At 44.9% G+C, this 16366-nt stretch overlaps 1 protein-coding gene across 1 annotated transcript; it reads right to left on the bottom strand.

Annotated features, from left to right (window-relative positions):
• Positions 1-8225: 8225 nt before the first annotated feature.
• LOC120698731 (LEC14B protein-like) lies at positions 8226-15087 on the bottom strand. The gene is made up of 10 exons (XM_039982443.1): positions 14791-15087; positions 13653-14068; positions 13378-13497; positions 12606-12683; positions 11732-11908; positions 11370-11447; positions 10104-10276; positions 9176-9331; positions 8978-9038; positions 8226-8738 (listed from the first exon to the last, which is right to left on the bottom strand). Exons 2-10 carry the CDS (start codon positions 14034-14036, stop codon positions 8580-8582), a joined length of 1386 nt encoding a protein of 461 aa, XP_039838377.1. The 5' UTR covers positions 14037-14068; positions 14791-15087; the 3' UTR covers positions 8226-8579.
• Between the last annotated feature and the right edge of the window lie 1279 nt (positions 15088-16366).

Here is a 16366-nt window from a genome sequence, read left to right as displayed (position 1 = left end):
GTGAAGCTCCACGTGTTTAGCCAAAACCCCACTCTTAACGCGCGCCCACAAGATGGTTAGACAGGACCCCGAGTTGCTGCGCCAGCATGAAAAATGCCGAGGCTGGCCGAAAGGAACGCCGATGCCGGCTGAAAAGGAAGCTGAGCAACCTCCCCGATAAAGCAACCACGCAAGGCGACGTCTATAGCCCTTGGACGAGTGCTAACACTCCTCCAAGGCCTCGGGGGCTACACCCGCGGGTGCGCTGACGCGCCCCCATGGAGGAAACTTGACACATTCAAGGATCAAAATCCTCTACAGGCCAGCTCGAATGCCCTCAACAGCACGACGTCGACATGCCCAGCGGCGGCACCATGGTGCTCGAGGCGACTATGATCTGCATAGGCAACTCGGTGTGGCCACCTCACTGCTTCTCCAGCGACAAACCCCGACCCTGGATCAGACTCCTCTAACAATGCTCCCCGGAGCACCGTTGTGCCCCCACCGGGCAAACTAAGACTGCCACGGTCAGTACCCGAGTCATACCCATGAAGGGTTAAGCCTCTGCAGGGCTGATGCTCACCTTTACACCCTCGGTCATCCTCTCCACGAAGAAGAAGGAGACTTCATTGCTCTTTGTAAACAAAGATTACAAAGGGTTACCAGCTCGAAGCCGTCGAAAGGTACAAACGCATTGCCACCTGCGTGGCAATTTTCCCTGTCTTGGGGAGGAGCGAGCGCCGATGAAGAGCACCAAGTCCTTGGCCGACATTATGACCAGGCTGCTCGGGATTGCGAGGAGCAGCCCCTAGACCACACGGGTCCGGCGAGATGCCCTTCTCGCAAGCTTTCTTCTAGCGTCTCCTCCACCGAAGACCTTACGGGGGGCAAGCTGGCGGACAGCACCCCCTACACCACCTCCCCGAGAGCGACATTGTCGCCAAGAGGGACGATGCGAAGAACGGCCACCGAACCTAGCACCGACGCCATGGTCAGGCGTCTCAACGCCCCTTCAGGCTGAGAGACATCGCAGAAGCAGGACCCCACAGGCCCAATGTTCTTCTGCTAATCCCACTGAAGCCGAGGGACGGTGAGCATGCCCTCTCCAGCTTTCCCCCGCAGCTCGCAACCATTCTTCTAGCATCAATGCCTAAAGAAGCCAGGCCACCCCGTCCGGGGGATGGCCGTGAAAGGCAAAGGGACACATTACGAGACTTAGGCGAAGCTAGAAGTAAGAGCAGGGAAGTTGGAGAGGAAAATGAGTCCCACGACCCCAATTTATAGTTGCGTCGGGCGCCAAGCCTTAAGCCTGTTGCATGAGGAAGGCTTAGACCGCCCGTGATGGTGCGGCACCCCACGAGCGAAAGATACCCTCGGTTACCGTGTTGAGATGTGACCAGACAGGGCAAAGCCGAGCCCCTGGACGCTGAGCAGCGCAGCATCGGCGCTGGCCGACTGCCCTCAAATGGCGCGTCGCAAGGCAACTAGGGAAAGCAGGGCTGAGACCCTGAACGCGAGACAGCGCGGCATTAGCACCGGCTGCAGAGCAGCGGGCGCCATTATGACCCTGGCCTACTCAGCACGCTGACGCGTCTCGTCACCAAAAACAGACAAGAAGGGGCTCGCACCTCGGAGTACTTTTTTTACAGGCGCACTACCCCGACCGATGAGTTGTCATGTCCACCAGGCAAGCGCCCGGATGCGTTCGACGGGAACGCGACGCCGATCGATCACATCCTGGAGAAAATCGCCAAATACCCTTTGGCCGAATCCCCTGACTCGACCAAAGGATTGGGGGCTACTGTCGGATACCATGATAAGGGGCACCCTAATCATGGGACTAAAATTGTCCTAAAAACGCAAACACATGTTAGGCAACCGGGCCCACAAAGGCCTACAGCCTCCTTCTAATCTGGAAGAAAGGAAATGACTCAAAGAAGCCCAATATGCGGCCAACGTACACTGTGCGGCCCATCCGCACCCCCCTCGAACCCGCGGGGCGATCTCCGCCTCGCTCGAGGGCTCCCCGCCGAGACCCTCGACCGCGCCCCGCGTCTCCGCCTTGCTCGAGGGTAGTGAGCCTACCCTCGAGAGATTGGATCAACTCCGCCTCGCTCGAGGCCACCCCTCGACTGGAAGGACAAATGGCCCTTCCGCTCACCCGTCCGCCAACTCCGATCACTGCTCCACCATTCCGGACGCTGTGGCGACACTGTGGGAACTTGCGACGCAGTGCAAGACGTGCTCGGCACTGCTCCAGCCACTGCACTGCCAACTCCCCATACCTCCTTCAAACTTCCCCCTCCGCGGAGCCCTTAAGCAGCATGGGCACGACCCTCGGAAGCGGCTCTGGCCTTGACCAGGATGAGACCCTGGCCTGCAGGACCCTCGAAATGTCACCACGTCGCGCCTGGAGGACGGTACCCCCTACAGCAACGACCACGCCGCCTGCTGGAGCTACAAGGACGCAGGCGCGATCTCCGCAGGACCAAGGACGATGCCTAGGACGACTGCCACGCCAGATGCCATACCCCACAATGTACTTTTCTACAGTGCTCGACCACTGCACTCCCGCGATTCGGGGAGAAGACGACGACTTCCACGATCTCCTGTGTATGTACACCGCCCCTCCTTGTGACTATAAAAGGAGGAGGTGGGCTTTATCTTGGGAGGTCGGCCCATCCGGTAGAACAAAACACTCAGCACTACCCACAGAACATATACGCTCTTCTGAGCCCCGATATTGGCACTCGCCTCAATCAACTCCTCCTCTAGCAGAGACCTGGGAGCTTCCCTCCATCTCTCACCTCGCTTGTACCCCCTACTACAGGCACCCCCGGTGCAAGACAGTACAGTGCTCTCGCACACCCCTTTGCTGGACGTACGGCCCCACGGCCGGAACTAGGATAAACCCGTTCGTGACTGTGTTGCCTCTTGCATCAACATCTGGGACGAGGAACACGCAGCATCATCACTAGTTGGGTCCGAACCACCGGGTCAGGACGCCGACACCACTGCCGTTTGGATAGCAATCCAAGAACCGCCATTTCATATCCGGCGAGGAGGGAGTCAGAAAAATAAATTGATGGGCCCGGAGTAGATGGATAGTAGAAAATGGATATTGAGAGGGGTATGATTTTCAATTTTCAACTATAAAATCAGATAATAAGGACCATCCAACCGTTGAAATCAGACAAATTTGGCCTCGTGAATGGTTTTAAAGGTGGCTTTTCATTTTATAAAAATTAAAAATATTCAAGTATTGTCGGTGTCTGGACCTCGCAGTCCGATTCCAACTAGTAAATGTGCTGCGTGTCCCAGCCATCAGATGGTTGATGCAAGAGAAACACAATGACACCAGATTTATCCTGGTTCCGGTTGAGGGGTCGTACGTCCAGCAGAGGAGGATGTGATGTGTTACTTGCACCAGGGTGCTCGTAGTAGCGGGTACAAGCTTGTGCGGGAGGGGGAGAGAGGCTCCCATGTCCCTGGGTGTGCTAGGGTTTGATTGAGGCAAGTGCCAATATCAGGAGTGGTGAGCGCACGAGTGTTCGTGCATCCGTCCTCCTGTGTCTTGTGCTAGGGGGTCTGCCTCCTCCTTTTATAGACCAAGGAGGGGAGAGTTACACGTGTAAGACGTCTACGGGGCCACCTTTCTCCCGCCTAATCTGGGGGGGGAACAGTGGTCGTTCCTGTCGCCGAGTGCTGCGGAGCATGATGTTGGGCATGGTCGTCGTCCTCGCGAGTCCTTTGACTGCTCCCGGGGCGTGTCCATGTCCTGTGGCGCCAGTCGACGGCGTGGCGGTGACTGCGGAGTGCGCAGGGCCTTGCGTCGGATGAGGTGGGGCGTCAAGGGCGCGGAAGACTCTGGTCTTGCCCCGGTCAAGGGCCGTACTGTGTCTGAGGGTCATTGCCCATGCCCGCCGAGGGTCCTGCAGGGGAGAAAAGTACAAGGGGTAGGCGGCACAGCGGTGGGCGGTGTGTCAGGCGAGTCCGCACAGGGCGCCGCAGACCTGCCTCGCACCGGGAATAGCGGTACAGTGGTGGGCACAGGTTGAGGTGACGTCGGTCACGTCCGCTGTGTGGCATGGTGGCCTACGCCAGCTGACGCAGCCTGACACCATTTGACTCCCGCCCCATGCCGTGGAGTGGTTGGCGAGTAAAGGCGCCCCGTCCCGTCGGGTGGTTGGGCCGCTGCCTCAGTCTGCCGAGGGTGGTCTCGAGCGAGGTGGAGTTTCCCCCGTGCCGAGGACCCCCGCGGGGTCCTCGGCTGAGGGAGCCTCGAACGAGACGGAGATTGCCTGCGCTTCAAGGGGCCTCAGCAGGAAGCCCTCGAGCGAGGCGGAGATTGTTCCACGGCTGGCGAGGCCTCGGCAGGGCCGTACTGTGGTGTTGGGTTGTGGGCCGAGTGTGTACTTGGGCTTCCCGCATCCAAAGAGGCATTGGGCATCCAAGCTTAGACGCTGGCGCTGCTTCAAAAAAGGAATCGGCCCAGGTGACTAATCTTGTTTTACGCGCGTTGAGGGTTTTTTTAGCCCTGGGTTAGGGTGCCCCATAATTATGGTACCCGACAAGTATAACTAAAAAACTCATAAGTAATTTATCATAAATAAAAATACAAAACAAGTGCTAGTATTTTTTTAAATATGTAACCTATCTATTTTATTCAGATCTATTTTTTCATATTCCTAGTATGTGTTTGCTGGCAGTTATGCCGATTACCTTTTAACAAATAAGATTCAAATAGAGCGCCAACAAATAGGTTACATTGCTAGAAAAATTTTAATACTCGATTATACTTTTCTAATTTAAAATAAATTATTTTTAATTTTTTAGTTCAAACAAAAATACCTTTTAAAAAAATACAAAATCATCTTTGTGACCACCCAAAGGGTTATATATGTTTGGTTTTCATTGTTGGATGGTATACGTTATCCGATTTTATAGTTAAAGGTTCAAAATCTGATTTTTATGATAGTTCAAAGGTGTACATTGATTTTTTCCCTAAAGATTATGTTAGATTTGTTTTGAAAAATACTTACAGAGGAATATGAGTTTGTATCCCATGTATGTTACATTCATTCGACAATTATTGGTCAAAGTCTTTCATGATTCATGGCATCTCATAAAAACACGGGAGCATAATCTTTTTTCTTGTCTCTTCCTGTTCTTCCTTCTCCCACGTTTCCCTCGCCCAGACATTGCCTCTGTCTCAAAACTAGGATTCTTTTCATTTTTCCCGTCATGGCCTGAATCCTGATGAGCTGAAGACTGGCTTGAGGCGGGGTGTAGCGGGACACATTGGGCTGTCCATCGTATTCAAGGCCCGTCAAGCGAAATGTCACGGTTGATGCCATAATGGGCCAACCATGCACCACCGACCATTTTGGCACATTGTTTTTTCTTTTTTAGTGGATTTTGGCACATTGATTCACACAACAAATTGCTGGTTTCATCGGGGCAGAGCAATGGGGAGGAGAATGAAATGTGCTGATTTTCTAACCTCTACCATTTGGATTAATGAAACATATTGAGAACAACTAAATTAATGGACAACTAAGACAACGGACCCTTGTTAAGGGAAATAGAGAAAACAGATGCTCTTACTCTCTCTTTCTCTCTCTCTTTTTTTTCTTGTGAGAAGTGGTGTACTGTGTACAGAGACAAGTTTCGACAAACTATGCCCTCAGTTTGAAGGTAGGCAAAATAAGAGAACCATGCTTGAACAATGAAACTTTTCGTTCTACTGGTGCACACGTATACAAAAGAGAAAACAACTAAATTAATGGATCCACCTTTTCAATAATCAACGCAATTATTCAATGATATAAGTAATTGACAATTGAAAATCAGAGATTGGACTTGAAACATTTACAGATTTGACCGTAGACATATTTTTGCAGAACAAGTTTTTTTTTCTCTAATGGAACTTTCATAAACTTATCAGCACCATATTTTTTTTTCTTGAGCAAAACATTCACAAAATTTAACTAATAGACCTTTTTCTTGAATGTAACATTTTTCATGTGTGAAACATTCATAATTTCGCCAATCGACTATAGTACACTAATAAAATACAGAAAATTCTCTAAGAGTATAAAACCTAAATCCCCCGTATGCCGGTGACTGTAGAATCCCACGTGTCATAAACACACTAAAAGGATATGAGAGATAATTTTCGTAATGACGTATAGGGAAATTTCTCCAAAACCATCGTATCAAGTATCTAGCACTACTCACTACAAGAAAAAAAAATAAGCTTTCATCGTGCGTGTTAGTACCAGTTAACTTTTGATTCGGTATTGACACGAAGCTATTTTAGTACTGGATTTAAATTTGAAAGTCACCAGAGTCATTTTAGTACTGGATTATAACACCATCCTTTTTAGTACCGATTGGTATTTACCGGTACTAAAATGGCATGGGCATTTAATACCTAACGGCACTGATTGGTACTAAAGGATGACATTTAATATCGGTCGACGTCTTGAATACTAATGGTCATCTAGGGGTTACTTCAAAAGAAGAGCATATTCCACGCAGTTAGATGGGATGCGTAGATGGGATGGTAAAGAAACTATGTGCGAGACCGGAAGTCATGAGTTTGAATCTTCGTGACCACGCAGGAGCATTTACGCGGGAAACATGCAAGTGTGCGGACCTCCCGAGGGTTCGCCATTATTTTCTTTATTTTTTGGCGCAAAGTCATTTAGTACTAGTCCGTGACTATTTAGTATCGGACCGAACAATCGTTACTAAAGAGGGGTTTCCGACCGGTACATATCCTCACTTCTCTAATCGTGACTTCATAGCATTATCTAAGTTTACACGTAGATTATCAAATTCTCTTTCAGTGTTTGGATCCAAACTTTGAGATGGAATGAGAACGACCGTCCGATCGAGGGCACCATCGTTGGGAGCTAGGGAAAGATTTTGACCAAGCATCACCTTATCACCAACAATAAAAAATGGTTGCGTGACCACAAAGATCGTATTCCGGTTTCTTGGCATTTCCACGCTAGGCGCTCACACCTCCTGATTGACCTGCCCGCCCCAGAACTCCAGCTCAGTCGCGTAGAGCGCACGCACGCAGCAGAGAATCGGCCGGTCGGCGCGGCGCGCGGCGCGCGGCGCGTGTACACCTAATTTGACCTTTTTGCCCCGCGCAGAAGGTTCCGGAACCCGGAGACGCTACCGGAAACAAGACGTTCCCGTTCGGTCACGCTGCATAAATCCCCACCCCACCCCCACCACGGCCCGCCCCGTCTCGACCTCACGATCTCCCCTCCTTCTAGACGCTTCCTCCCTCCTCTCTCTGACTCTCTCATCTCACTACAGTACAACTTAAAGAAGTCAGCACGATGACTCATATCCTTCATCGCACATAATCATCTCCTTTTATTTTATTATTTTGTTCTGTTCTTCAATCCATTCTTGCGAGGGCAATCACTATTCTTTGCTAGGAGTAGTAGATCTTCGTAGATTCTTTCTTTTCTTTGCCCTGTCTATTCTGTATCGGCGTGTGTGCTTTGGATGATGTTGCTGTTGTCCTTGACCTGAGCGCGGGGCGGCTGCACGCGGCGACCAGCGGGAGCGGGACCGGCAGAGGGCGCAGGCGCGGCGGCCGGTGGCCAAGGGGCGCGACGACGGGCTCACGCCGGAGCAGCGGCGGGAGCGGGACGCCAAGGCGCTGCAGGAGAAGGCGGCCAGGAAGGCGGCGCAGGCCGCGGGAGGCGGCGACGCCAAGGGCGCGGGCAAGAACGCCGGCAAGAAGTAGCCGGTGTCGCCGGATCCGGCGTTGTGTTGTAGCGGCTAGGTGGTGGAATCTCTGTTCATGTTGCAAGATCTGTGTGTTCCGTGGATCTGGAAAAAAAACTCGGAAGTGGGATGCGATTTCTTCAGTGTTGGCGCTTGCTTCGCCCAGAACATGCATTTTGCAAAAGCACAACAATAACGGCTGATCAAGCCCTGTTTGGTTCTCCACTACTAGCTACTAGCTGTATTAGGAAATTTTGATTATTAATTATTGGTATTAAATAAAAATAATTTGTAAAACTAACTCTATAGTCATGTACTACTCCGCGAGACGAATTTAATAAAGTCTAATCTAATGAGATCTTTGACTACACGATTAGAAAATAGTTATTGTAGTATTACTGTAGCGAATCATTAATTACCGTTATTAGATTCGTCGCGTAAAATTACACTTATCTGTGAAAAAAATTTGTAAATAGACTTCATTTAGGTCCAGAATGGAACCAAAGATTTTCATTTACAAAATGGATAACCTTCACGTACTCATCTAACGAAAACAACAGCGGAGCATCGATAATAAAGAGGACATCGTACAATTTCTGCGTTACATCGACAACCATGACAACACAATTTCCGTCCGAAGGGTAGGAAGGTTTTATTCAGAGTATGAAACTAGTATTTCATATGCACAATACTAGTGTTATACTCCAAGGTGGTTTCTGTTCAGAATTTACAATTTACAACACATGACCTTTCGGTTGCTTGAGGAGCTATGCTTAGTTTTTCCGTTTAAGATTGCGTATGTTTCTGCAGACCACGAGCATTACCGATCACTGCACACTCGGCTAATCCACATCGTAAGCCTCTTCGTCACGGGCACTGGTCCATTTAGCCACCCGGCCGTCCCAGGATGAGCTCACAAGCGCGGGCTCAATTGGGTGCCAGCTACAGTCGCGAATTGCCATTTGATGCCCGTTCAGTTTCGCAACTTGCGATCCGCTAACCTGAAACATGAAGAGACGAAATTGAATACCAAATACGCAAAGAGTTGGCATTGTTTATCAATTAACAGCAACTTTTGCTCTGTTTTTTGGTCAGATCATGCACGTGTTTTCCCAATGGGTATAAGAAAGTTCTTTATCCACTGCAGTAAAAATGGTATGATTTCGTCGAACAGACATTGACACAGAGAGATCAACTTCTATAATAATATAAACCAAGTGTGTGTCAAGATCAGACATACCACATCATAGATGTAAACGTTCGAATCATATGATCCTGTATATATGTACTTTTGCCCGGTGCTGTAGAAACAGAAACATTATACATCAACGATGTCAGCACCTTGATACACCGTATAAATGGATAAATAACAACTAAAGGAAATCATATTGGTTGTTTGTATAGCAGGGAGTCATATCAATAAAGGGAAGAGGGTTACCTATAGGCAGGAGAAAAGTAGCAACGGATCAATGTGCGGAGGACTGAGTGACCCCGGTATGTAGCTAATGACTGGTCGTGCGGATGCTTTAATTGTTTATGATGCTTTGGATACCTTGAATATCTGTAGTCCCAACTCGGGGCTCCATCTGCACAACTGCACGGAAGAATAGACTAGTATCACACTGTAAGAATAGAGTCGGCAAACTGGCCATTGTTGAGGACCTGGTGTTGGGCCCCAACAACACATGATCCTCATGTACATCAGACACATTTGAGACCAGTGTCTCAACACATACTCCCTCTCATTCCACATATCTTTTAATACTAAAACCGCGTCGCGGTCCTGGCCAGGGAGATGGGCCACGTAGGCCGGAAAACATCGGCCGTCGGATCGCGATCCGACAGACAGAAATAGATAGGGACGTAAATTTTGCAAAAAAAACCCCGAGCTTTATTAAAATGAACACGGAGTCCATCAATTTAACGGAAAACCCCTCGGACTTTGTGGAGCCTTACTTTAAAAAAAACCCTAAACTTTTAGTAATCGTGCCGTACTCCGTGAATTTTGTAAAAAAAACCCTGGACTTTGTTAAAATGATTATGAAGTCCATCAATTTTATGAAAAACCCCTTGAACTTTTCAGTAATCGACCGGTACTCCGTCGACGCCAAATTTACCAAATAACCCCCGTAGTCTACCAATTTTACGAAAATCCCCCCGGACTTTTTGCAGTTCAATTTCTTAAAATAAACCTGAACTGGAGGGCATATTTCTGCGCGGCAACGCCGCGCAATGTTCTAGTTTAACATGAAGAGAGGAGCAAAGCAGAAAAAAAGGCAAGAACATTCCTTTTATGTTGTATATGAATTTATATTGGTAGAAGAGTGAGAATGGGATGGACTTGTGTTTCGAATTGCTGAGAGTACCTATCAGCATTGGACATCATTTTCCTAATGTCCCACAATTTGATTGCTTGGTCTTTTCCATTGGATATGAAACTCCGGCCATCTCCACGACTATCAATATGCGTTATTCCATGCAAATGTCCAGTCAAAACCCCAGCAGCTTGTCCTGTGGACAAACAACGTCTGTCCCATACCTGCAGACTACAGAGATCAGATGCCATAGCACTGATGAAATGAGCAGAATTTAAAACATCAAACATTTTCTTAATATGTTCCCAGGGCTGAAACAGGCTGGGGAAAAACCCAGAAGGGTGAAAATACAATCACTGGCACAAAAGAAACATTTCAGGTTTGATGTGCTGATTTCGTCATCTGAATCAGTTATCCTGAACTAAATTCAGATAATAGTTTAATTTGATCATTAAGAATTAGAGCCTCCGAACTATTCTGAATCAAGGTTATGGTCCATATAATCCCTAAACTTTTTTTTTTGGCTCACATTAGCCACAGAACTGCTAAAACAAGGATACTTCAGCCTGTTGACATTAGTCTTTTTTTTTTCTCTCCTTGAAAAAGTTGCATGTTAAATTTTGGTGATGGTAGATAACATCATGCAATATGTTACAAAATAGTTCTTTTTTTCCCTATTAGCAAACACTTTCCTATGCTGAGGGTTAAAGCAGTTTCAAGTGTTTTTGAACCTATATTGATAATCTTTCTTTTTTTGAGACAAACCTATACTTATAGTCGTGAAAATATTTTGTAACATAGGGCATGATGCCATCTATCATCCCACAAAATTTCAACTCGTAACACATGTATATCTTTACCTATTTCAAAATCACGCAATGTTTCCACCTGAAATTTTGATTTGGTCCAATAGCATCACTGACAGGTTGACCCGAAGCATATATAATGAGAATTGAACAACATTATATTGTAACCTAAACGGACTCGAATACAATAACAATGTGAAAACACAACAAAATCCGTGTTGAAGAAAACCCATCATAGAAAAAAAAATCAGCCGCGACCCGTATGGGGCCTTCGACCGTGGCAACCCACAGCCATATTTGTTCTGGTGGATAGTCCTAAGGGACTATCCAGACAACTAAATGACTCAAGGCAAGTAAAATTGACTTTTCCTTAGAAAGCAAATAGAGTGCCATTAAAGATGCCTTAGAAATGGGTATGTTCGGGTATGATGAAGAAATCTGAGAAATAATTTGATCTTATATGTTAATGAATATTAGTTTAAATAATTTAGATGAGTACGGAGTACCCTACCTTGCATAATGTGTCATCACTTCCAGAATATATGAGATGGCCACTTTCATCAGCAAATGCTACTGTATTGACATCAGACTGAAAAGATGAAAAATGAATAACATCAGTCTATAAACCAACAGATAAAATATGCAGTATAGAAACACTATCAACATGGTAACAATCCACAGGTGTAGAGCAAATAAGTGAGGTTTCTGTAGCTGTAACATGACACATATTACTCCCCTCTGTGGGGTGCATCATAAAATATCCATATAGAAGTTAGCATTCTTTTAAAAAAAATTCCACCAACAGCATCCAACAAATGGCATAAGAGGAATTATTGGCATGTGTAAGCCAAGAAAGTAAGCAATTTGTCATACTGTATGAGCAGGTAAACGCAATGTCAATTTGTTTGCGTGAAGGTCGTAGACATATATTGATTCATCATTGCTGCCAGCAACAAGTTCCCGGCCATCAGAGGAAAACTTCACAGAAAATATTCCAAAGGCATATTGAACATCTTCATGCTGTGAAAAATCCAATCCATCATGAATGTCCTGCGGAAAGACGTAAAATTGTTCTCAATTGTAATTATTTTTAGACTTAAACAGTGAAAAATATATTATGTTTATCATTGTACGTTTTTGAAAATACAAAGAGGTAGGCGAATTGCCGAATTCTAACAACAGCATAGACTGGAAACTTTCCCATTATCTAAAAAAGGTGAATTTCAGCACCAGATTCCAATATTAAGTGACAAAAGGTACGGCAAAAGGTATTGTGGCTGCTTTCAAGCACCCAGAATAATTCAATGCAAAACAAAGTGAATACCATCTCCAAAGACATCTATATAAGCTCTACCACTTAAATTGAGCTCGTCAACAAATTTGTATGTTGATGGATCAAATATTGTCTTCTAATATTTAGCACCTTCCAGTTCGTGGATCGAATTGAAATAAAAAGTTAATGAGAAATTGAGATGGCTACTATTTTAGTAAGAAACAAGTCTAAAAATCCCTAGAGGTTCCTTCACTACGATAGGTTTGGCACTTGTCTATTTATTTATTCACAATGGAAGTAAATATGAAATGCAGTTATTGATGATTAACATAAATATTGTATGAAAGGAATATGTTTCTTAGGCATGTGAAAGTCCAAAGAGAACCCAAATATATCTCACTTTTTGTACCCTACAAAAACTTGAAAAGTTCGGGCACCTGAGTGCAGCATTGAAAGAACCTAATAATAACTCACAGTGACATTAGCATAGGATTCTCTTGCCGCATTCCCAACATTGACAATATGGATAATAGGTGCCAGACTAGAGTAGACCTGCAGATTTAAAGATCAAAAACAATTATTTAGCCACATAGACTGATGAAGGCAATATATATAAATAATATGCAGACAAAAAGAGCTAGCATGCATTCGCAAACCTCCAAGTCACGCTAGTACCAACAGATGAAATATGTAAGGATTTAATAAGTCTAAATTCTCCCCGTATCAATGTTTAAAACAACCTCCATACATTTAATGTTGGTAGCTTGACACAGGTAAGATCCACATGAGTTGGCAGAAAAACTCATTTATGGATACTCATCTCTTGGATAAGTCCACATTAAACATCCTTTCCCAACTTCATCGTGTTTTAAGAACCTGGATGCTGCCTAAACCCCTACCCTCTCCCATAAAAAGAAATAAGGTAAAAAGGGAGGGGGGGGGACCTGTTGAAAACATGTACCCACATCTAATACAGTAATACATGATGCAAAAAAAAAAACCCTTTGCAAACATGTATCCACATCTAATACAGTGATGCTGGATGCATTTTGGATTATTTTTTAATCTGTTGAGCATAGTTGCATATGAAATGTTTCTTCTCAATACAAAAAATAATGAAAGAGTTTAGCTGTAACAATGACAGATGAAAAGTTGCATAATGGAGTTATATGAAAACCAAAATGGTACAAAGTCATGTTGAATAAGGATGGCAAGCTAAACTAGTTAAAAGCCAGAAGAAGCTTACAAGGTACCGTTGATCGGGTGATAAGGATACATCACTGATTGTCCATCTCAGACTTCTAGCATGAATGTCCTTGTGTACGATCCAGCCTCTATCAACATCATATATTCTTATGCGACTTCCCTGGAAATGAAAAGAAATGTTATATGCTGTGTATGTATAATTTCTCCCTTAAAAAGTGCATAAAATGGTGACGGGGGAAAACTAAACAAACTGCAGGAAATTTGCCAACTTGAACTTTGTAAAAACTTTACTATTTTTGGTTGAGCATAGCATACCTGAAAACCAGCAACAAAAAGAGTACCATCGGCAGAAAACTGTGAAACATAAGCACGAGAATCCATCATATCCAAGAATTCAGGACCATTCATTGGAACATAGCGACCTCGAACAAATGCACGGTCACCTGAAGAGAACATCCCCTTTCCAGAACAATCAACTTCCCTTCCAGATAACAACTTGGCCATTGATATTATGCCTCTGTTGGTACCTATGGACTTATAAATGCTTTCACTAAGTCCTGATCTCATTCGGGTCATATGGAAAATATCATTATGTAATTTTGAGAAATCATCATTCACTTGAACTGAACTAGATCCATCAGTATCCTGCCCTTCAGGCTCATAGTATTCATCTTCTAGCCTACTCATGCCGTAACCCATTCTTTCCAGCTTATGTCATTTGACGATTTTCTCTGCACATGACCACCAATATAGACTCAAAGACTTGCTTAAGAAAATTTGAGGATTTCAAGGTTGACATATTATATCTTCGTGATTGCATAAAGGTTCAGATATCACATGGACCACCTTTTGTTGGCCATGGTAATGGAATGTGCTTCAAGTAACTAGAATTAACAAGACCAACTCAAAGCCCTGCTCTAAATACAACCCACAATGTTGTGATGTATCAAAGCATTGCAACTTCATATACAAATATGAAGGAACAATAATTGCAGCTTCATATACAGATATGAAGGAGTAATGATTTACTACAGATAATTAATTAGCCTCTAAAACTTTATTCATAGCTCAGCAATAACATACAACTCAAATAGTCAACGCTAAAAGGTGCAGTAAATTTATCAATTTTACCACTATCGGAAATCAGGAATCTTAAGGTATTATACTCCCTTACTCAAAAAAAATCATAACATATGCAGCAGTGTACTTCGCGTGGGGTTGGAGAGAATCCTTTTTTTTTCTGTAAAAACAAGCAAAGTTGACCTTGCGATCTGGATTTTCTTATAGCTTGAATTATCCGAAATCCCAAGGCACCAAACCGCACATAATTCGGCGTCTAACAGGAGAAGTAAACTTTGGATTTGATTGCTCGCAGCCACGACATAGGGACTGTCCCCTGGGACAAAACGAACAGCCAGAGAACAATGCGTCGAGGAGAGCTTGCTTTGCTTACCAACAAGTGAAGAAACCAGCGGAAGTTCCGCTGAATTCCCGCCCCCACCCCACGGCAATCCAGCTCCAGAAGAGGAGGGCGAGGGAAGAGTTCGTGCGGAAGGCGGGGCCTGGCTTCTCGCGTACCCTCTCGGCTGCTGTGAGGCTTCCGGCTTCCCCCCGATGAAGCGAGGCCGATTGCGGCGGCGGAACTGGAGCGGGTTCGGAGCCCAACGTGGTCGGCGATTCTGCCGCCCTGCTTGCGCCGCGCCGGCTCTCCCTCACCCCTGGAGTGAGAAAATTGCTGGATATTAGACATTTCCTGTGTCTCTCTCGCAAGTGGGTCCCGCGAGCTGACAGCCATCGGTGCCCAACCGCCAACACCAAACACGGGGGGGTCCTATATGTGTGGTCCGGAACATAGTTAATCGACTCTTCGCACAGCCCAGATCGGTTACCTGCCCGCACGGCCCAGCCCAACTCGGTTACACTTGCCTATGTATCCAGAACGACAGAACGATGAGAGAGGAGAGAGAAAGCATTGCAACGGTAAAGCAGCAGCCAACAAACAGTAATGGTATTATCATCGAGCACAGAAGCTAAACTAGTCTAGTACTTTGTCCTTTTACTTAACTCTTTTAATGGATTCAACAATATTGTCAAGCCGATTCAACATTTTAGATAAAATAATTTGACACTTTAGAAAAATTAATTCAACATTTCTTAGAAAAATGTTGACACAGTATGTTGCAAATGTTATAATTATATATTAAATTGTTGAACGTGTGGTCCGGAACATAGTTAATCGACTTTTCGCACAGCCCAGATCGGTTACCTGCCCGCACGGCCCAGCCCAACTCAGTCCTCTTGCCTATGTATCCAGAACAACAGAACGATGAGAGAGGAGAGAGAAAGCATTGCAACGGTAAAAGTAGCAGCCAACAAACAGTAATGGTATTATCATCGAGCACAGAAGCTAAACTAGTCTAGTACTTTGTCCTTTTACTTAACTCTTTTAATGGATTCAATAATATTGTCAAGCCGATTCAACATTTTAGATAAAATAATTTGACACTTTAGAAAAATTAATTCAACATTTCTTAGAAAAATGTTGACACAGTATGTTGCAAATGTTATAATTATATATTAAATTATTGAACTAGTATATTAAAATGTTGAATTGTTCGATTAAAAAAATAAAAATAGCATATTGGATCTCATTTTATTGGATTAATTCCAATGGATATTATGGTTCAAACAGATGTTTAATTTGATCTATGGTTGAAAAGAAAACGTCGATTGAAGTTTGGGAATCTGTTAAACTTCACATCCTCTCTCTCTTTGGATCGTGACATGTGGATATCCCATCATTGCCCTCCTGCTCCAAGCGCATGCTGCTGTGTGTAGTTATATGCCTGGCGCCCACGTGCGGCGCTATCTCGGATGTAATTATAATCGTAGCAGAAATGTCTAACACTGGAAGATATGTAGACTACAAATCTAGTGGAAGATGAATAGGATTTCCGCCAAACACGGTGGAAGGGGCGTTTTTTTTATTTTTATATTTTTTAAAAACATTTTTTATAGAAATATATTTT

The sequence above is a fragment of the Panicum virgatum genome, chromosome 3K (genome assembly GCF_016808335.1).
Source record: "Panicum virgatum strain AP13 chromosome 3K, P.virgatum_v5, whole genome shotgun sequence".
NCBI lineage: Eukaryota > Viridiplantae > Streptophyta > Magnoliopsida > Poales > Poaceae > Panicum > Panicum virgatum.
Note: the sequence above shows the minus strand (reverse complement) of the source record. Positions and strands in the feature narration are given on the sequence as shown.